The sequence below is a fragment of the Pelobates fuscus genome, chromosome 9 (assembly GCF_036172605.1).
Source record: "Pelobates fuscus isolate aPelFus1 chromosome 9, aPelFus1.pri, whole genome shotgun sequence".
Taxonomy (NCBI): Eukaryota; Metazoa; Chordata; class Amphibia; order Anura; family Pelobatidae; genus Pelobates; species Pelobates fuscus.
Genome location: NC_086325.1, coordinates 25,934,204 through 25,955,922, shown reverse-complemented (window position 1 = coordinate 25,955,922; position 21,719 = coordinate 25,934,204). Strand labels below are relative to the sequence as shown.

The following is a 21,719-nucleotide window of genomic DNA, read 5'->3' as shown; positions in this document are numbered from 1 at the left end:
AAAAACTGCCGGGGAGAGGTGTTTGATATTAGGATGATATGTGTCATCATAAAAAGATTTCTTAAACAACCTTAAATGGTATGTGTCGTTAATGGTGTTCTAGTGCTGGGCTTTGTGTTTTGTTGCGTGTATTTTGGGGGACCTTGTAAATACTTTTTCATGTAATAGTAAGTAGTTGGCCCTCCAAAACAAATTGTCTGCATGAATATTAAAGAATAAACTGCAGATTCAGTTATTTAACATCAAATTATTGCTTAGTCACTTGTTCATATCTGGAAATTATTTGTAATACAGTTTTTCCTAGAGTTATCTGATTAGAATGTAATATAGATACGCTTGTGCTCGTTATGTGCTGTCAGTCAATATCATTCTCATCATCATCATCATCATCATCATCAAGCGAACAGTTTAGCTAAAGTTTGTATTCTAGACCACACTGTCCATCCTCACAAATCTGCTAAAATGGGGAAATATTTATTAAAAAGCCAAACAAGCCTCTACAATTTTAGTTTGCAATTCATTTTGACCGTACATCGCTTAGAGCAAGGATCCTCTACATGTTGATTGCCTACAACTAGCAAATTCTTTAAATGGATTAGATGTCAAAATAATAGTGGGATTTGTAGTTCTGCCTCATCTAATTTAAACATTTGTAACGTTGAGCAATATAGACATATGTTAAACTGTGATATGGCATCATAATCTTTGTAAAAAAAAAAAAAAAAGCCAACAGTCATATTGTACCATAAAACCGGCCTGGAGATTACAGATGTTGAAATACAAATCTGAAAGAACAAACAGAAAAAATACTGTTTTTATTGATTTTAGAATAATGCATTTTATTCCAGAATTTTAAATATTATGTCTTAAATATTAGAAATCCACATCATTGTTTTTTAGGTCTATACAGGAATGGATACCTCCATATTAGCTCAATCATTGCTGATAACCGTTAGGTGGTAAAACTCCAAAACACCCACGAGGAGCAGAGCCAGATTACCCATAAGGCAGCTTAAGTGGATACCTAGGCGGCCTGGCTCAGAGCTCTGGTTTTGGTTGTGAAGGGACCCTCTCTGAGCCTTGAGCCCCTCACCTGCTCTTTAAGAACTACCTCACGGCCCCCCAGAATTTCTCAGTGAATCAGAGTGTCACAGCCAGAGCTTTGTATCGTTGACTAAAGGGACACTGTAGGCATTGATGTGATTCATCTCATTGAGCTGGTTATAGTGTCTGAAGTCACCTTGCTCCGTCCTTTCATTTAGCATTAAACAGTTTTTAATGTTTTTTATGTTTTAATGCTTAATGAGAGTCCTCAGCAACCCCTTCCTCTCTGCGTGGCTTTGGCTAATGAGGAAATATTAACCTTAACAGCAATGGGCAGCTGTGATTGGCCAAGATTATTAGCTGACTGCTTTTAGCCTCTCAGTGCTACCTTGTTTGAATGTGTATGACTATAAGGAAGAATGTAGTCTCTGCCTTAGCCAAAACTCTAGTAGAGGCTAGTTTAAGTGTGACCAGGGACACCTCCCTTCATGTGACTTGCACAGCCTTCCTAAACACTTCCTGCAAAGAGTCATCTAATGTTTACACTTCCTTTATTGCAAATGCTATTTAATTCAGAATTTCGTATCTCCTGCCTTGTTGATGGCTTGTTAGACCCTGTAGGAGCCTACTGTATGTTATTAAAGTTCAATTTACAGAGCAGGAGATAGAATAAGTTACATCTGATTGAAAATTAAACCATTTTGTTTTTTATGCAGGCTGTGTCAGCCATAGCCAGGGGAGGTATGGCTAGGGCTGCATAAAGAGAAACAAAAGTAATTTATCTCCTAAATGGCAGAGATTTGAGCAGTGAGACCTCAGAGGAATGACCTATACTAGCGGTTCCCAAACTGTGTGCACACAGGGGTGCCACGGAATGCTTCCCCGGTGCTATGATTATAGCACCGGGAAACATAACGGCTGAGCAGGGACCGGTCGGGTGCCGTGGTCCTTTAAGACCGGGACCAGGCCCCTGTAATGTCGGCCGGCTGAGAAGAAGTGAAAGCCTGTCACTTCCTCCCAGCTTCATGCAGAGAGACAGTGCAGAAGGGAGAGGAGGCAGCCGCAGCATGAGGGGAGAGGAGCAGTCCAGAGCTGCTCCAGACCCCTCACACACAGCAACCAGCAGGACTCCAAGCCACCCTCCTGGACATACAAGGTAAGCTAACAGGAGGGTGGCTGAAAATATAAACAAATATCACTTGTGTGAGTGTGTGTGTGTGTGTATGTATGAGTGTAGGAGTGTGTGTATTTGTGTATGAGTGAGTGTGTGTATGAGTGTATGTGTGTTAGTATGAGTGTGTGTGTATGAGTATAAGTGTATGAGTATGAGTGTGTGTATGAGTGTGTGTGTATGAGTGTGTGTGTGTGTGTATATGTCAGCGTGCTTCTGTCAGTATGTGTGTCTGTGTGTGTGTGCACACATCTGTGAATGTGCATCTGTGTGTCAGGGTGTGTATGTGTATGTGTCGGTGTATACGTGTGTAAAGGTGTGTGTATGTGTCGGTGTGTATCTATGTATCTGTGTGTTAATGTGCATATGTGTATATATGTGGTAGTGTGTGTGCATACGTCCAAGCAGTCAAACACCAGCACAACATACAAACACACTCCTGCAATATAACACAAATATTACATACAAACACACCCCTTTACTCCTGCAATCTGACACAAATATTACATACAAACACACCCCTTTAGTCAAACACAAATACTTCGCACAAATGTACATCTACATTAAAAAGTGAACATAACATTCAGACACACCTCTGCAATCAAACTCAAACATTACATACAAACCCCTGTATTAAAACACAAACTATATACAAACTATATATCCTTCAAACACCAACACTGTACATTACACTATAGTGCCAATAAATGCTGCAGTGCTGTACAGATAAACAAACCTAGAAATTTTGACTTGGGGTGCCTTTAAAAAATATTGAAATATGAAGGGCGCCTTGATCCTAAAAAGTTTGGGAACCACTGATCTATACATGAAAACTGCTTCATTAAGCTAAAGTTGTTTTGGTGACTATAGTGTCCCTTTAAACTGTTTAAAACTGGTTTAACATTGAATGGAGGGACAGTGCCAGAGGACTCCAGACACTAACCAATATAAAGAGAGTCAATTGTTATAGTGCCTACATTTTACTTCAAACAACTGTCACCTCAAAAAATATTTTACAAAATAATAATACTTTCAGCAAGTTTGGAAAGAAAATAGAAAGGAAAACAAAAAAAAAACTTTTAATATATGACAGGATCGTACAGCCATATACATACACGCATGGTCAGAGAGTGTTTAAAACTAACACGTACGCTCTATAGTCTTCTTCCCTGCACAAAAGCAGGGAAGACCAGAAATCCCAGTTGTCAGTTTTCAAACACTGTCTGACCCAGGGTGTATGTATATGGCTGTACGAATCTGTCATAAATGTAGGGTTGAGATTTTCTCATTTGCTGACATATAATTACTTTATTTTTTTTAATCTATTTTCTTTCAACCCTTGATGATAGGATTATTAAATAAAAAAATAGTTTTGAGGTAGCAGTATTCCTTTAAGTGCCATAACCGCGAGGGAGCACCCAAAGTGATCTACACCCAATTCTCTGAGTCACAGATGCAGATCCTACCCTCCCAGCAGGGATATTGCTCACCCTTCACCTGACTAACAGGGATCCAGTAAGGGACGTCCTCCACTAAATCACCAGGGATAATAGCACCCTCATACCAAATGTCATGCAGGATGGGGGCAGGGCAAAGTACAACATCTGCACACACATTTAAACACTTCACACACACAAACACAGCACTCAATCACAGTTAGACTCCCTTACACATATACATGTAGACTTCACCACACACAAAATTCAACCACCGATTACACAACACTTAAAGGGACACTCCAGGCACTCAGACCACTTCTGCCCATTGGAGTGGTCTGGGTGCCAACTCCCACTACTCTTAACCCTGCAAGTGTAATTATTGCAGGTTTTTATAAACTGCAATAATTACCTTGCAAGGTTAACTCCACCTCTAGTGGCTGTCTACTAGACAGCCACTAAAGGGCACTTCCTGCTTCATAGCAAAGATTTTCTTTGCTAGAGCATCACTGGATGTCCTCACGCTGTGTGAGGACCTCCAGCGTCGCTCAATTCCCCATAGGAAAGCATTGAAAATCATTTTCAATGCTTTCCTATGGGGAGACCTAATGCGCGTGCGCGGCATTGCCGCGCATGCGCATTAGGTTTCCTCAGCCCGTGGGTGGGATCAGTCTCGCCCACCGGCTGACTTAATTACTGGGAGGAGCGACGCCGACCCAAAACCACCGCCGAGGGACATTGGCGGGGTCTCAGGTAAGTGACTGAAGGGGTTTTCACCCCTTCAGCTACCTGGGATGGGAGGTGGGAGGGAGAGGGTACCTGCAGTGCCAGGAAAACGGATTGTTTTCCAGGCACTGGAGTTTCCCTTTAATTTTACACACAGACTTCCTCAAATACAGTTCTCAGTCCCCTCTACACACAACATTCATCCACTACATACATTCTCACACACAACCAGCCTTATGAGGGGACACCAATCTGGTATCCGGCATCCTGCCTTGGGCACCGGGTACCTAGCTCCAATGGGGCACCGGGTATCTAGCTCCAATGAGGAGACCAGGAAATGCTCAGATCTAAATGTTTGATTAAAGGGACACTCCAGGCACCCAGACTACTTCTGCCCATTGGAGTGGTCTGGGTGCCAACTCCCTTAACCCTGCAAGTGTAATTATTGCAGTTTTTATAAACTGCAATAATTGCCTTGCAGGGTTAACTCATCCTCTAGTGACTGTCTACTAGACAACCACTAGAGGGCATTTCCGGGATTATAGCACAGATTTTCTGTGCTATAGCATCGCTGGACGTCCTCACGCTATGCCTCCAGTGTCACTAAAATCCCCATAAGAAAGCATTGAAATAATTTTCAATGCTTTCCTATGGGGAGGTCTAATGCGCGTGCGTGGCATTGCCACGCATGCGCACTAGGTCTACCCCACCGGCGAGCAGGATCAGTCTCCCCGGCCGGCTGACGTGGTGACGGGCAGGAGCGTGGGCGGACCAAGAAGCAACGCAGAGGGACATCGTCGCTGCCTCTGGTAAGTCACTGAAGGGGTTTTGACCCTTCCGCAACCGGGGATGGGAGGTGGGAGGGAGAAGGGATCTGCAGTGCCAGGAAAAAGGATTGTTTTCCTGGCACTGGAGAGTCCCTTTAAGTGAGTTTAATAAAATAAAACAAGGAAATAAATATTATAGGTATTTCGCAATGTCTGATGTAATATAAATATTGTCTATATAAACTACTACATGTCTCAAATAACAAACAATTGACGTAATGCAATCGGATCCCAGCATAAAGAAAAATGGCATACTGATTTCATTGTTCAACTGATGTTATGTAAAAGTTGACTGAGTGCTTTAAAACTAGGTCAGAATACCGAGTCCTTAAAAGTCATCTGTCACAAAAGAGTAAGTAAATATAAACTCAAACAGAAAAAAGGTGATAGATACAAAAGCACTCCGACAAAGAATATGTGAAAGAACTGACTGTTTACCTTGCACCGGTAGAAGATATTTAAACATCCTTGTGAATAATTTATCGATTCTGTGTCTAGATCTCCAAGGTGCGATAACAACATGTAAGAGGAATTTTTTTTTAATAATAATAATAATAGTACAAATCGTATGTACAATTGCATTGTTTGTGCAGTACACGTCTACAAAATATATACAGAAAAATGTCTTACATCACATTAGTAAGAATACGTGAATAGAAAAATAGAAAAATAATGTTCTGAATTCTATAGAATACAGTACACATAGCTTGCCAGTTTCTGTAGAACTACAACTCGTCTGATGCTCAGCGAGCTACAGAGTCTCTTTGTCATTTATAATCATGGATGAGTGATGATTATCATGCACCCCAAAGTGGGGGCAAAGTTTCCTCTCTGAACTAAATTTAGACTCCAAAGGCACTTGAGTTAGCATATTTATTATTATTATTATTACTGCCATTTATCGAGCAGCAACATATTCCACAGCGCTGTACAAATAGGGGAGAAAACAATCAACATACAATACAATATAAACAGGCCAATATAAAAGGTAAAGAGGGCCGTGACGTGAGAGCTTGCCATTGAAGCTCTTTTATACAAAGTACTTGGTTAGGTAGCCCGTGAGCTTACAATTTAACGGATTTATGGAATATTAATATTATGAATATTGCATGCATTTTATTATCATAATAGTACAAATATATTGGCATCTCGGGTCTTTTTTCTTCCTTTTGCATGTTTTAGAAAACTAAATGTATTTTAGATTGTTTGTGTAAAAATAAATACCCATCGTGATTGGATATTCACTAATTGTTTGTTCATTAAAATAGTTTAATTAATGCACATTGTTAATTCATGCTGCCTTTAGATAAGACACATTTGATTTCTCCCCTAAATATATACAATATATATATTTGAACGCAAAAGCTTGGGAACTCCTGAAATCACACTAAACAGTACTTGATTAACTGAAAGGGTGAGCTAATGTTTGTGCATGTCACATTTATTATTTGATATATTTCAATCAGTTAAATTTAGCAAATAACTAGTAACTGCGTAATAAAATGCTGTTTATTAAGTGAGAATTGTCAGGAATTCAAAGTGGATTTTTCTACACCCTTATTTATGTTAAAGTATAAATATAACTCAATGATCCATTCGTCAATTGTCGTATAACATGTTGCAAAGATTAAGTGTGTAAACCTCCTTCCTTGTTGCACTGGGTAAAGCAATGATACAGTATCTGCAGTTTATATTGCTAAGTTGTATGGGACCTGATCAATATCCTGAGTCTATACCAGACTTTGGGGGGACAATAAAATGGCATGTGTGCTGACACAGGGGTTAGGGGCCAATATCTGAGACAGTTGCTGCTGGTGTGAATTTAACAAACATGTACAATGTATTACTAGGTGTCAGAGATCAGTACGTTTTCTACTTTAATAGAAATATCCTGAATTTCCAACCCAATTTGTAAACCATTCATGGATGACAAGTTCTGTTTGCCAAGGCTGCATCGGTAGTAATATCGATTTGCTATTTGGTTTATTTTTTCATTAGAAGAAGAGGTGTTGGTTTATATACATTTAGGCTTGGTGGCCACTTTGAAGTCATTTCAATCCTTCACTTTAAAAATTCCCTTGATTAAAAAATTAAGTTTTCCCTGGCCTGTTTCTGTGTTTCCTTGTTTTTAATAAAATAACATGATTATTCTATTGCACTTGGTGTGTACTTTAAGTGCTGTGTTTAGTTTGAGTGGAAGACAGGGTGGTAAAAGTGTAATTTAAAAGATGTAATGTAATTTAAACTTGCAGGAGGTTGACTGGTGAACTAGTAGACTTTTATGACAATATGTAACAATAATATCTGTCTATGCTATATATTGCTTCACCTCGTGAAATTGTCAACCTCTACCTGCAGCGGTACTCAGATTTTGATTTATTAGAACAATTGTCATCCCTTATAAGAGTTTCATTTGTGGTTGGATAAAAGTAAGAATCAACGTGTAGGTCCCAATACATCTAGATAAACAGGTTCAACGAGATTTTCAAAGCTTCCTCGTGGCCTGTTAAAAAACTGATTAGGCGACAGAAGAAACAAAAGCTCATCAGATCAAGGTTGTGAAAGGCTGTGTGTGAAGGAAACAATAAAGAACACAATAAATATCCATAAATTAGCATTATTGAGGAGAATGGACTGCGTCTGACCTGAGAGAAAGCTGTGTGAGCTGAGACAGTGAGTATTGCACCTAATAACTTGTATGTAGCAGGAGAATGAGAATGTGACTGCCAGGCAATCAGAGGAGAATCTAGAGCAATGGTAGAAAAAGGTAGACCCCCAAACTATTAGAATGGCATGACATAAGTAACAGTCACCTGGGGACTTATGGAACAGTTTTCCAGGAGTTGGAGCCCAGTTGCAGGAGATGGCACAGGAGGAGGCAAAGTCCAAAACACAGTACAGATTAAGGGGAAATCCAAAGGCAGGGTCAGGCGAGAAGCAGAAGTCAGGGCTGGCAGCGGAGTAACAAAGTCGGTAAATCAGGCAGAGGTCAGAGTCCAGGAAATCAGTCAGTAGCAAATCAAAGATCCGGCAGGTAACCCCAAACAGGCCAAATGACCCCTTAAAGGGGCGGCCACGCCTTGCTGTCTGCAGGGCTCGGACTGTGCCGTGACAAATGGTAGTGTCTCTATGTATGTGTCCTGGGGATGAAATGTGTGTCTGTGTGTGTACTGTGGATTAAGTGTGTGTCTGTATGTGTGCTGGGGATGTAGTATGTGTATGTGTGCTGGGGATGTAGTGTGTGTCTGTGTGTGCTGGGGAAGTAGTGTGTGTCTGTGTGTGCTGGGGAAGTAGTGTGTATCTGTGTGAGTGCTGGAGATGTAGCGTGTGTCTGTGTGTGTGCACTGCAGCCAATATACTTACCTATAAACTGTGTCTGTAAGTAAGTAAACTGTATATGCATGTATGTCAGTGTCAGTGTTTCAGTGTCAGTGTTTGTATCTGTATGTGTGTCAGTGATTGTATCTGTTTGTCTATGTATCTGCAGGTGTGGTAGTGTTTGAATCTGTGTATCTGCATGTATATCAGTGTGTCTGTGCAACTGTATGTGTATCAGTATATGAATCAAACACTGACACACAAATACAGATATTGACACAAATACTGATATACACACTGATACGCCTGCAGACATACACACTGACACACATACACAATGACACACATACAGATACACACATACAGATACACACATAAACATAAACAATAGAAACATACAAACACACAGATGCACACACTACACAGATACACACTAAAAGATAAAGCCCTCCAGCAGTCCTTACCTTCTGCTAGCTGTGACTGGTGGGAATTCGGGGTCTGCTCTAGTGGTTCAGCCCAATCATCCCGGCTCCTTCCTCCTCCCGCACTGCTGGCTCTGTGTGAGCTGTGAGGAAGTGATACACTCTTACTTCTTCCCAGCTCTCACTGCGGTACAAGGGGTCCGGTCGCGCTGTTAAAAAGAGCCTGCAGTGCATGACCAGGCCCCTCATTGCACATGTCTATCGGGTGGCTCTAAGGGCATGGGCCACCCGATGGACCTTCACACAAAATGCCGCCTCTGTCAGAATGCCGCCTGGAGCCATGGCTCCACAGCAGTCTATGGACAGGCCGGCACTGGGGACAATAGCTTCCCCCCACACTTTTTAGATGAGTCTGAATGTAGTGGTTAGAATGGCATTTTATTTAACAGCACACAGCTATTTATATACCACAAGGTTGACTCTCCCTGCAGGGGTCTTTCATATAATATAATGTACAGTACAGTATAGAGAGGCTTCGACCTATAAAGAGGTTCGGGCACACCAAGGCTCATAAGCAAGCAAATCTATTTGAACAAAGACCTCAGCTGTGGGCTGAAATGTTCCTCTACTCACTTTATCCAAAGAAATGTGTTTGTTTATGAGCTTTGGTGTGAACAAAAACCTCTTTTTGGATTGCTTAATATATTGGGGTTGGCTCACCTACAGGTCAGTTTTTGCACCCAGCTTGGCTCCTCTGAAGGAGTGCAGTTCCTGTTTTTCTAATTAAAATCCATGATATTCCACAGGTATCAGAGTTCAACTTGTTCAAGCTATTCTGCCAAACAATACCAGCTTTTTCCTCAGGCAGCCAAGTGAACATCACATATATAGCTAAGTAGAATGCTCTATAATGTCTCCTACTCACAGATCAGAAAAGTGAACCTGCAAATCAGAGACAATGTGAGTGGAGAAGATACATATATGTTAAAGAAACAGCCTACTGCCCAAATAAAAAAATATTACAAATGACTGTTTAGTATTTACACCCCGAATGAAACCATTTGGAACTCAGACTGTACACGTTTGTTGTGATACCCCGGAGAATATCTCACAGGGGAAATATTTACTAAGCGCTGACACTGTGGTTTGCAATTTGGACTTCATACTTGGGGAAGTTTGTTTCTGTGATTTAACAGCTGTGTTATTTGTTTTCATATACTGTCATTTGTAGTTATTCACTTTTTAGTTTATTGCTATTTTTTAGCAGGGGAATTGCAAATTTTAACAAAGTTATTCACTAGATTGAGAATTGCCAGGAATTCAATGTGAATTAACAATTTAAGGTCAAAGTGGCTGATCTAAAAAACAAAATCTTCAAGTCAGCTATGCTTGCGGTTTGAAATTCACTTTAAATTTCCTAAATTTTCCCTTTAGTGAATGACCCTGCAAGACGAACCTTAAAATTAACTGAGCTGGAGAATTCATTCAGTTTGGTCCTTTTAGCTAAATTCCCCGCACTTTCCATTCAGTAAATAACCCCAAGTTGTCTTTCCTCCATTGTGAAAGGGTTATGCTAAGCACCATGACCTTCCTTTAGAAGTGGTCATGGTGTTTGGAGTCTGCATTTGTAGTATTTCAGCTTGAAACGCTGCATACGCTGAGCAATCTGCAGTTTTGTACCAGGGGCATGTCTGGAATTCTGTTTCATGCTGCGTAATGTCCATTCTGGGAGCACTGCTTCTAAGCGGAATGTTCAGAGTCGAGTCCCTCCCTCTTGCACTCCGTCCCATCTCTCCACACCTTTCTACATGTGATTTAATTTTTTTTTATTTCTTAGAAGCCCTCCCTCTATACTACCTTCCTTTCCTCCCCAGCTCTGAGAGCTCATGTTTGAGGACCTCCAGCGTCGCCGAAATCCCCATAGGAAAGCATTAAATAATGTTTCACTATGGGGAGGTCTAATGCGCCTGCGAGAGTAGGCGGAGCCTGACCAGCGCCAAGGGACATTGGCACTGGACTCCAGTAAGTCATTGAAGGGGTTTTAATCCCTTTAGCAACATGGGATGGGGGGTGGGAGGGAGAGGGGCACCACAGGGTCCTGCAGTGCCAGGAAAACTAATATGTTTTCCTGGCACTGGAGAATCCCTTTAACCCTTTCATCTCTTGATTCATTTTGGAGGCATTTACATCAAAGGTCTTATCTGCTAAATGTTGTTAAACCAAGCTTGTTGTATGACTTAATCAAAGTACAGGCTGCAGCTCATATCCCAGCTTAACTTGTAGCTAATTTTATACTTTACGTTTTATTTAATATTTTGAATTATGCTGATTTAACTTTATTTTTCTCAGTAAATGAACATACCTTACATAATGTTTCTTTTTTTTTCTTTCTTCCTGCAGGTTGTCATACCTTGGTTTCAAAATTTCTTCCTATTCCGCGCTCTCATTAAAATATGACACCATATAAATTTTACTTATTTCTTGTCACTGTGATCTTTTCTCTGCTTGGGTACTTTATCAGGCCTCTTCTACTTGTCTCCTTAAGTTCTTCCCCTTTCCCAGTTTCAGGGAAGAATGTCCACGTGCTCATCGTCAGCTCTTGGCGATCTGGTTCTTCGTTCCTCGGAAACATCTTCAACAATCACCCTGACGTATTCTACATGTTTGAGCCAGGACACCCTGTCTGGATGAAACTGTTAAATGAGACTGCTGAACTTCTCCATTACCCTCTCAGAGATCTCCTACGTTCTTTATTCACTTGTGATGTTTCTCCTCTCCATTCCTACCTTCCTCGGGGTGGAAAGAAAATGTCTGATTTCCACTACTATGCTGAGAGTCGAGTGCTCTGTATGCCTCCAGCTTGCCAGTCCTCTAATATGACAAAAACATACAACCGTCTTAATTGTTCTCTTGTATGTGGAGAGAACCCCTTGAAAAACATTGAAGCAGTTTGCAGAAGTCATAAGCACATGGCAATGAAGACAGTTCGCATCCTTGACCTTAAGGTTCTTATTCCACTGCTCCAAGACCCCAAGATTGACCTTAGAATTGTGCATCTAGTACGAGATCCACGAGCTGTGGTTTCATCGAGGCAGTACTTCCCTCTTATTGATGATGACAGGATCGTGTATAGAGATGGAATTTCAGATCAAGGGGAAAACAAAAACAAGACTCCAAATGCTACTGAAGTAATGGCCAAGATCTGCAGGTCACAGGTCTCAATGCATGAAGAGGGCAGAGGTTCCACACATTTTCCATTGGGTCGTTACATGTTAGTTCGACTAGAAGATTTGGCGTGGGATCCCTTGTCTAATGTCGACAAAGTGTTCTCCTTTGTTGGCTTGACTATGACACCAGAGATAAGACATTGGGTGCATAATATAACACACCATGAAATAGCTAGTGAACCAGGGGGATTTATGTCATATTCAAAAGAGGCCAAAAATGTCATAGATCATTGGCGAAAGAGGTTGGACTTCAGTATAGTGAAAGAAATCCAATCAGTCTGCCAGGAGGCAATGGACATGTTTGGGTACTTACCTGTCGAGTCAGAGGCGGACCTTAAAGACTTGACCTTGGATATAGTATCAGTAAGAAAGAGAAAGAAAACACACAGATAAAATGTAACTGACATAGCAAATAAAATAGTTTATTGTAAATATATTTACCTTTTTCTGTTCTGTTCATTTATGTGAGTTTTTCATACAGATAAAATCTTCACTAAGCTTTCTATGTGACATGGCTCCTGGTAATTAAATCTGGAAATGAGTAAGTTTCCCTATAAGTGGTTGATGGGTCCTCCTACCAGGACCCATAAACCAGCTGACATGGCTTTTGTCATGTTGTTTGGATGTTTTTTGTTGTTGTTTTTTTTTCCAAACACTTTTTTATTGAGAATGCTTGTAAAAAGTTGTACAAAAACACATTGTGAGGTCATCAAGTAGATAAATAAAATATCAGAGATGTTGGTATACAGTAATGATAGACAAACATTGACTTTTTCAATTTCTGATTATAAGAAAACAAAAGAAAAGAAAAGGGAGGGGTGGGAAAGAAGCAGGGCCAGACTTAGGAAAAAATTCGGCCCGGGCATTTTTGAATCACAGCGGCCTACTGAGAATAATGGTAAAATCACACTCACAAACAGGGAGTCGTATCGGGCTCTATATCAAAAGTGATAATACGTCCACAGGCAGGCTGGGGGTTAATCTCCAAAAACATTTTATTAGTGAAAAAGTATTAAAAATATATTTTAAAAGCAGGACATTCAAAGCAGTGTGCAAAATAACAACAGTATACAGTACCGCAAAAATCAGAAAACCTTAAGAAGAATGCAAACGCGTTTCGACTACAATAAGTCTTCCTCAGTGCAAAAAACATACAGGTAGCCATAAGCACAAATTCAATTGAGATGCTAAAGATTAAAAAAAAAAAATAAGAGATAAATATAAAATAAATTAAGAAAATCTCATCACAGAGAGATTACAGATGGGATTGCGGAGTGTTGTTCTAATATAGATCTTCAGATGCCATGTCAGAATGCACTTGGGTGAGACATGGGGTTAAGCACATCCTACAGCTAGAACCCCCATAATGATGTCAGCAGTGGCAATGTGTGATATGTGTCATGTGTGGCTGTGTGTCTTGGAGTGTTTCTTTAACAAGGGTTTCATGTGACATCCAGGCTAGGAAAAAACAGATTATGAGATTAAGGATGTGACTATATATATATAGCTAGAAAGGACATGCTATTCCATTTTGTAATGCTTGCTAAGGTAACCGTGAATATTACTTGTTCTACTAAGTGGGTGAGAAGTATTGAGTTTTCAGAGGATTCTGAACTGAATAGAGTAGAAATAATTCAGATTTAACAGACCTGAAAAAGGATAAATAGCAAAGCATTTGCACCCTCTGTAGTTGCATCGGGAACATGCCAATTTAGACGTCATGAATGCAGGTAGTTAAAGACATGTGGAGGTGACATCACTGTAAATGCATGTGAACACAAACACAAGCGACCTGTAAATCACATGAACGCGTGGACTGACAGCAGCACAAACAAACAAACTTTGCGTGTTGCCATCACAAGATTTGTAGAGACAATAAAAACTGCCGGGGAGAGGTGTTTGATATTAGGATTATATGTGTCATCGTAAAAAGATTTCTTAAACAACCTTAAATGGCATGTGTCTTTAATGGTGTTCTAGTGCTGGGCTTTGTGTTTTGTTGCGTGTATTTTGGGGGACCTTGTAAATACTTTTTCATGTAATAGTAAGTAGTTGGCGCCTCCAAAACAAATTGTCTGCATGAATATTAAAGAATAAACTGCAGATTCAGTTATTTAACATCAAATTATTGCTTAGTCACTTGTTCATATCTGGAAATTATTTGTAATAACCGTTTTTCCTAGAGTTATCTGATTAGAATGTAATATAGATACGCTTGTGCTCGTTATGTGCTGTCAGTCAATATCATTCTCATCATCATCATCATCATCATCATCATCATCATCAAGAGAACAGTTTAGCTAAAGTTTGTATTCTAGACCACACTGTCCATCCTCACAAATCTGCTAAAATGGGGAAATATTTATTAAAAAGCCAAACAAGCCTCTGCAATTTTAGTTTGCAATTCATTTTGACCGTACATCGCTTAGAGCAAGGATCCTCTACATGTTGATTGCCTACAACTACCAAATTCTTTAAATGGATTAGATGTCAAAATAATAGTGGGATTTGTAGTTCTGCCTCATCTAATTGGTATTTAAACATTTGTAACGTTGAGCAATATAGACATAAGTTAAACTGTGATATGGCATCATAATCTTTGCAAAAAAAAAAGCCAACAGTCATATTGTACCATAAAACCGGCCTGGAGATTACAGATGTTGAAATAAAAATCTGAAAGAACAAACAGAAAAAATACTGTTTTTATTGATTTTAGAATAATGCATTTTATTCCAGAATTTTAAATATTATGTCTTAAATATTAGAAATCCACATCATTGTTTTTTAGGTCTCTACAGGAATGGATACCTCCATATTAGCTCAATCATTGCTGATAACCGTTAGGTGGTAAAACTCCAAAACACCCACGAGGAGCAGAGCCAGATTACCCATAAGGCAGCTTAAGTGGATACTTAGGCGGCCTGGCTCAGAGCTCTGGTTTTGGTTGTGAAGGGACCCTCCCTGAGCCTTGAGCCCCTCACCTGCTCTTTAAGAACTACCTCACGGCCCCCCAGAACTTCTCAGTGAATCAGAGTGTCACAGCCAGAGCTTTGTATCATTGACTAAAGGGACACTGTAGGCATTGATGTGATTCATCTCATTGAGCTGGTTATAGTGTCTGAAGTCACCTTGCTCTGTCCTTTCATTTAGCATTAAACAGTTTTTAATGTTTTTTATGTTTTAATGCTTAATGAGAGTCCTCAGCAACCCCTTCCTCTCTGCGTGGCTTTGGCTAATGACAAAATATTAACCTTAACAGCAATGGGCAGCTGTGATTGGCTGAGATTGTTAGCTGACTGCTTTTAGCCTCTCAGTGCTACCTTGTTTGAATGTGTATGACTACAAGGAAGTATGTAATCTCTGCCTTAGCCAAATCTCTAGTAGAGGCTAGTTTACGTGTGACCAGAGACCCTATTTTTTGTTAAAGGGACACCAAAACAACTTTAGCTTAATGAAGCAGTTTTGATGCATAGATCATGTCCCTGTAGACTCATTGCTCAATTCTCTACCAATAAGGAGTTAATTCACTTTGTTTATACAGTCCTAGGCACACCTCCCTTCATGTGACTTGCACAGCCTTCCTAAACACTTCCTGCAAAGAGTCATCTAATGTTTACACTTCCTTTATTGCAAATTCTATTTAATTCAAAATTTCGTATCTCCTGCCTTGTTGATGGCTTGTTAGACCATGTAGGAGCCTACTGTATGTTATTAAAGTTCAATTTACAGAGCAGGAGATAGAATAAGTTACATCTGATTGAAAATGAAACCATTTTGTTTTTTATGCAGGCTGTGTCAGCCACAGCCAGGGGAGGTATGGCTAGGGCTGCATAAAGAGAAACAAAAGTAATTTATCTCCTAAATGGCAGAGATTTGAGCAGTGAGACCTCAGAGGAATGACCTATACCACCGGTTCCCAAACTGTGTGCACACAGGGGTGCCACAAAATGCTTCCCCGGTGCTATGATTATAGCACCGGGAAACATAACGGCTGAGCAGGGACCGGTCAGGTGCCGTGGTCCTTTAAGACCGGGACCAGGCCCCTGTAATGTTGGCCGGCTGGGAAGAAGTGAAAGCCTGTCATTTCCTCCCAGCTTCATGCAGAGAGACAGTGCAGAAGGGAGAGGAGGCAGCCGCAGCATGAGGGGAGAGGAGCAGTCCAGAGCTGCTCCAGACCCCTCACACACAGCAACCAGCAGGACTCCAAGCCACCCTCCTGGACATACAAGGTAAGCTAACAGGAGGGTGGCTGAAAATATAAACAAATATCACTTGTGTGAGTGTGTGTATGTATGAGTGTATGAGTGTGTGTGTGAGTATGAGTATGAGTGTGTGTATTTGTGTATGAGCGAGTGTGTGTATGAGTGTATGTGTATTACTATGAGTGTGTGTGTATGAGTATAAGTGTATGAGTATGAGTGTGTGTATGAGAGTGTGTGTATGAGTGTGTGTGTGTGTGTGCATGTCAGCGTGCTTCGGTCAGTATGCGTGTCTGTGTGTGTGCACACATCTTTGAATGTGCATCTGTGTGTCAGGGTGTGTGTGTGTATATGTCGGTGTATACGTGTGTAAAGGTGTGTGTATGTGTTGGTGTGTATCTATAGGTGTGTGTATGTGTCGTTGTGTATCTATGTATCTGTGTGTTAATGTGCATATGTGTATATATGTGGTAGTGTGTGTGCATACATCCAAGCAGTCAAACACCAGCACAACATACAAACACACTCCTGCAATCTAACACAAATATTACATACAAACACACCCTTTTACTCAAACACAAATACTTCGCACAAATGTACATCTACATTAAAAAGTGAACATAACATTCAGACACACCTCTGCAATCAAACTCAAACATTACATACAAACCCCTGTATTAAAACACAAACTATATACAAGCACTCCTTCAAACACCAACACTGTACATTACACTATAGTGCCAATTAATGCTGCAGTGCTGTACAGATAAACAAACCTAGACATTTTGACTTGGGGTGCCTTTAAAAAATATTGAAATATGAAGGGCGCCTTGATCCTAAAAAGTTTGGGAACCACTGATCTATACATGAAAACTGCTTCATTAAGCTAAAGTTGTTTTGGTGACTATAGTGTCCCTTTAAACTGTTTAAAACTGGTTTAACATTGAATGGAGGGACAGTGCCAGAGGACTCCAGACACTAACCAATATAAAGAGAGTCAATTGTTATAGTGCCTACATTTTACTTCAAACAACTGTCACCTCAAAAAATATTTTACAAAATAATAATACTTTCAGCAAGTTTGGAAAGAAAATAGAAAGGAAAACAAAAAAAAAACTTTTAATATATGACAGGATCCTACAGCCATATACATACACCCGTGGTCAGAGAGTGTTTAAAACTAACACGTACGCTCTATAGTCTTCTTCCCTGCACAAAAGCAGGGAAGACCAGAAATCCCAGTTGTCAGTTTTCAAACACTGTCTGACCCAGGGTGTATGTATATGGCTGTACGATCCTGTCATAAATGTAGGGTTGAGATTTTCTCATTTGCTGACATATAATTATTTTATTTTTTTAATCTATTTTCTTTCAACCCTTGATGATAGGATTATTAAATAAAAAAATAGTTTTGAGGTAGCAGTATTCCTTTAAGTGCCATAACCGCGAGGGAGCACCCAAAGTGATCTACACCCAATTCTCTGAGTCACAGATGCAGATCCTACCCTCCCAGCAGGGATATTGCTCACCCTTCACCTGACTAACAGGGATCCAGTAAGGGACGTCCTCCACTAAATCACCAGGGATAATAGCACCCTCATACCAAACGTCATGCAGGATGGGGGCAGGGCAAAGTACAACATCTGCACACACATTTAAACACTTCACACACACAAACACAGCACCCAATCACAGTTAGACTCCCTTACACATATACATGTAGACTTCACCACACACAAAATTCAACCACCGATTACACAACACTTAAAGGGACACTCCAGGCACTCAGACCACTTCTGCCCATTGGAGTGGTCTGGGTGCCAACTCCCACTACTCTTAACCCTGCAAGTGTAATTATTGCAGGTTTTTATAAACTGCAATAATTACCTTGCAAGGTTAACTCCACCTCTAGTGGCTGTCTACTAGACAGCCACTAAAGGGCACTTCCTGCTTCATAGCAAAGATTTTCTTTGCTAGAGCATCACTGGATGTCCTCACGCTGTGTGAGGACCTCCAGCGTCGCTCAATTCCCCATAGGAAAGCATTGAAAATCATTTTCAATGCTTTCCTATGGGGAGACCTAATGCGCGTGCGCGGCATTGCCGCGCATGCGCATTAGGTTTCCTCAGCCCGTGGGTGGGATCAGTCTCGCCCACCGGCTGACTTAATTACTGGGAGGAGCGACGCCGACCCAAAACCACCGCCGAGGGACATTGGCGGGGTCTCAGGTAAGTGACTGAAGGGGTTTTCACCCCTTCAGCTACCTGGGATGGGAGGTGGGAGGGAGAGGGTACCTGCAGTGCCAGGAAAACGGATTGTTTTCCAGGCACTGGAGTTTCCCTTTAATTTTACACACAGACTTCCTCAAATACAGTTCTCAGTCCCCTCTACACACAACATTCATCCACTACATACATTCTCACACACAACCAGCCTTATGAGGGGACACCAATCTGGTATCCGGCATCCTGCCTTGGGCACCGGGTACCTAGCTCCAATGGGGCACCGGGTATCTAGCTCCAATGAGGAGACCAGGAAATGCTCAGATCTAAATGTTTGATTAAAGGGACACTCCAGGCACCCAGACTACTTCTGCCCATTGGAGTGGTCTGGGTGCCAACTCCCTTAACCCTGCAAGTGTAATTATTGCAGTTTTTATAAACTGCAATAATTGCCTTGCAGGGTTAACTCATCCTCTAGTGACTGTCTACTAGACAACCACTAGAGGGCATTTCCGGGATTATAGCACAGATTTTCTGTGCTATAGCATCGCTGGACGTCCTCACGCTATGCCTCCAGTGTCACTAAAATCCCCATAAGAAAGCATTGAAATAATTTTCAATGCTTTCCTATGGGGAGGTCTAATGCGCGTGCGTGGCATTGCCACGCATGCGCACTAGGTCTACCCCACCGGCGAGCAGGATCAGTCTCCCCGGCCGGCTGACGTGGTGACGGGCAGGAGCGTGGGCGGACCAAGAAGCAACGCAGAGGGACATCGTCGCTGCCTCTGGTAAGTCACTGAAGGGGTTTTGACCCTTCCGCAACCGGGGATGGGAGGTGGGAGGGAGAAGGGATCTGCAGTGCCAGGAAAAAGGATTGTTTTCCTGGCACTGGAGAGTCCCTTTAAGTGAGTTTAATAAAATAAAACAAGGAAATAAATATTATAGGTATTTCGCAATGTCTGATGTAATATAAATATTGTCTATATAAACTACTACATGTCTCAAATAACAAACAATTGACGTAATGCAATCGGATCCCAGCATAAAGAAAAATGGCATACTGATTTCATTGTTCAACTGATGTTATGTAAAAGTTGACTGAGTGCTTTAAAACTAGGTCAGAATACCGAGTCCTTAAAAGTCATCTGTCACAAAAGAGTAAGTAAATATAAACTCAAACAGAAAAAAGGTGATAGATACAAAAGCACTCCGACAAAGAATATGTGAAAGAACTGACTGTTTACCTTGCACCGGTAGAAGATATTTAAACATCCTTGTGAATAATTTATCGATTCTGTGTCTAGATCTCCAAGGTGCGATAACAACATGTAAGAGGAATTTTTTTTTAATAATAATAATAATAGTACAAATCGTATGTACAATTGCATTGTTTGTGCAGTACACGTCTACAAAATATATACAGAAAAATGTCTTACATCACATTAGTAAGAATACGTGAATAGAAAAATAGAAAAATAATGTTCTGAATTCTATAGAATACAGTACACATAGCTTGCCAGTTTCTGTAGAACTACAACTCGTCTGATGCTCAGCGAGCTACAGAGTCTCTTTGTCATTTATAATCATGGATGAGTGATGATTATCATGCACCCCAAAGTGGGGGCAAAGTTTCCTCTCTGAACTAAATTTAGACTCCAAAGGCACTTGAGTTAGCATATTTATTATTATTATTATTACTGCCATTTATCGAGCAGCAACATATTCCACAGCGCTGTACAAATAGGGGAGAAAACAATCAACATACAATACAATATAAACAGGCCAATATAAAAGGTAAAGAGGGCCGTGACGTGAGAGCTTGCCATTGAAGCTCTTTTATACAAAGTACTTGGTTAGGTAGCCCGTGAGCTTACAATTTAACGGATTTATGGAATATTAATATTATGAATATTGCATGCATTTTATTATCATAATAGTACAAATATATTGGCATCTCGGGTCTTTTTTCTTCCTTTTGCATGTTTTAGAAAACTAAATGTATTTTAGATTGTTTGTGTAAAAATAAATACCCATCGTGATTGGATATTCACTAATTGTTTGTTCATTAAAATAGTTTAATTAATGCACATTGTTAATTCATGCTGCCTTTAGATAAGACACATTTGATTTCTCCCCTAAATATATACAATATATATATTTGAACGCAAAAGCTTGGGAACTCCTGAAATCACACTAAACAGTACTTGATTAACTGAAAGGGTGAGCTAATGTTTGTGCATGTCACATTTATTATTTGATATATTTCAATCAGTTAAATTTAGCAAATAACTAGTAACTGCGTAATAAAATGCTGTTTATTAAGTGAGAATTGTCAGGAATTCAAAGTGGATTTTTCTACACCCTTATTTATGTTAAAGTATAAATATAACTCAATGATCCATTCGTCAATTGTCGTATAACATGTTGCAAAGATTAAGTGTGTAAACCTCCTTCCTTGTTGCACTGGGTAAAGCAATGATACAGTATCTGCAGTTTATATTGCTAAGTTGTATGGGACCTGATCAATATCCTGAGTCTATACCAGACTTTGGGGGGACAATAAAATGGCATGTGTGCTGACACAGGGGTTAGGGGCCAATATCTGAGACAGTTGCTGCTGGTGTGAATTTAACAAACATGTACAATGTATTACTAGGTGTCAGAGATCAGTACGTTTTCTACTTTAATAGAAATATCCTGAATTTCCAACCCAATTTGTAAACCATTCATGGATGACAAGTTCTGTTTGCCAAGGCTGCATCGGTAGTAATATCGATTTGCTATTTGGTTTATTTTTTCATTAGAAGAAGAGGTGTTGGTTTATATACATTTAGGCTTGGTGGCCACTTTGAAGTCATTTCAATCCTTCACTTTAAAAATTCCCTTGATTAAAAAATTAAGTTTTCCCTGGCCTGTTTCTGTGTTTCCTTGTTTTTAATAAAATAACATGATTATTCTATTGCACTTGGTGTGTACTTTAAGTGCTGTGTTTAGTTTGAGTGGAAGACAGGGTGGTAAAAGTGTAATTTAAAAGATGTAATGTAATTTAAACTTGCAGGAGGTTGACTGGTGAACTAGTAGACTTTTATGACAATATGTAACAATAATATCTGTCTATGCTATATAT

The 21,719-nt window shown here is 40.2% G+C and overlaps 1 protein-coding gene and 1 long non-coding RNA gene across 2 annotated transcripts in view; one reads left to right on the top strand and one right to left on the bottom strand.

Annotated features, from left to right (window-relative positions):
- LOC134572575 (uncharacterized) overlaps nt 1–21,719 on the bottom strand; it is a 398,726-nt gene that overhangs the window by 193,388 nt on the left and 183,619 nt on the right. The window lies entirely within an intron of this gene.
- Nucleotides 11,398–12,564, top strand: LOC134572949 (carbohydrate sulfotransferase 5-like). The gene has a single exon (XM_063432290.1). The coding sequence runs from the start codon at nt 11,398–11,400 to the stop codon at nt 12,562–12,564; it is 1,167 nt and encodes a 388-aa protein (XP_063288360.1).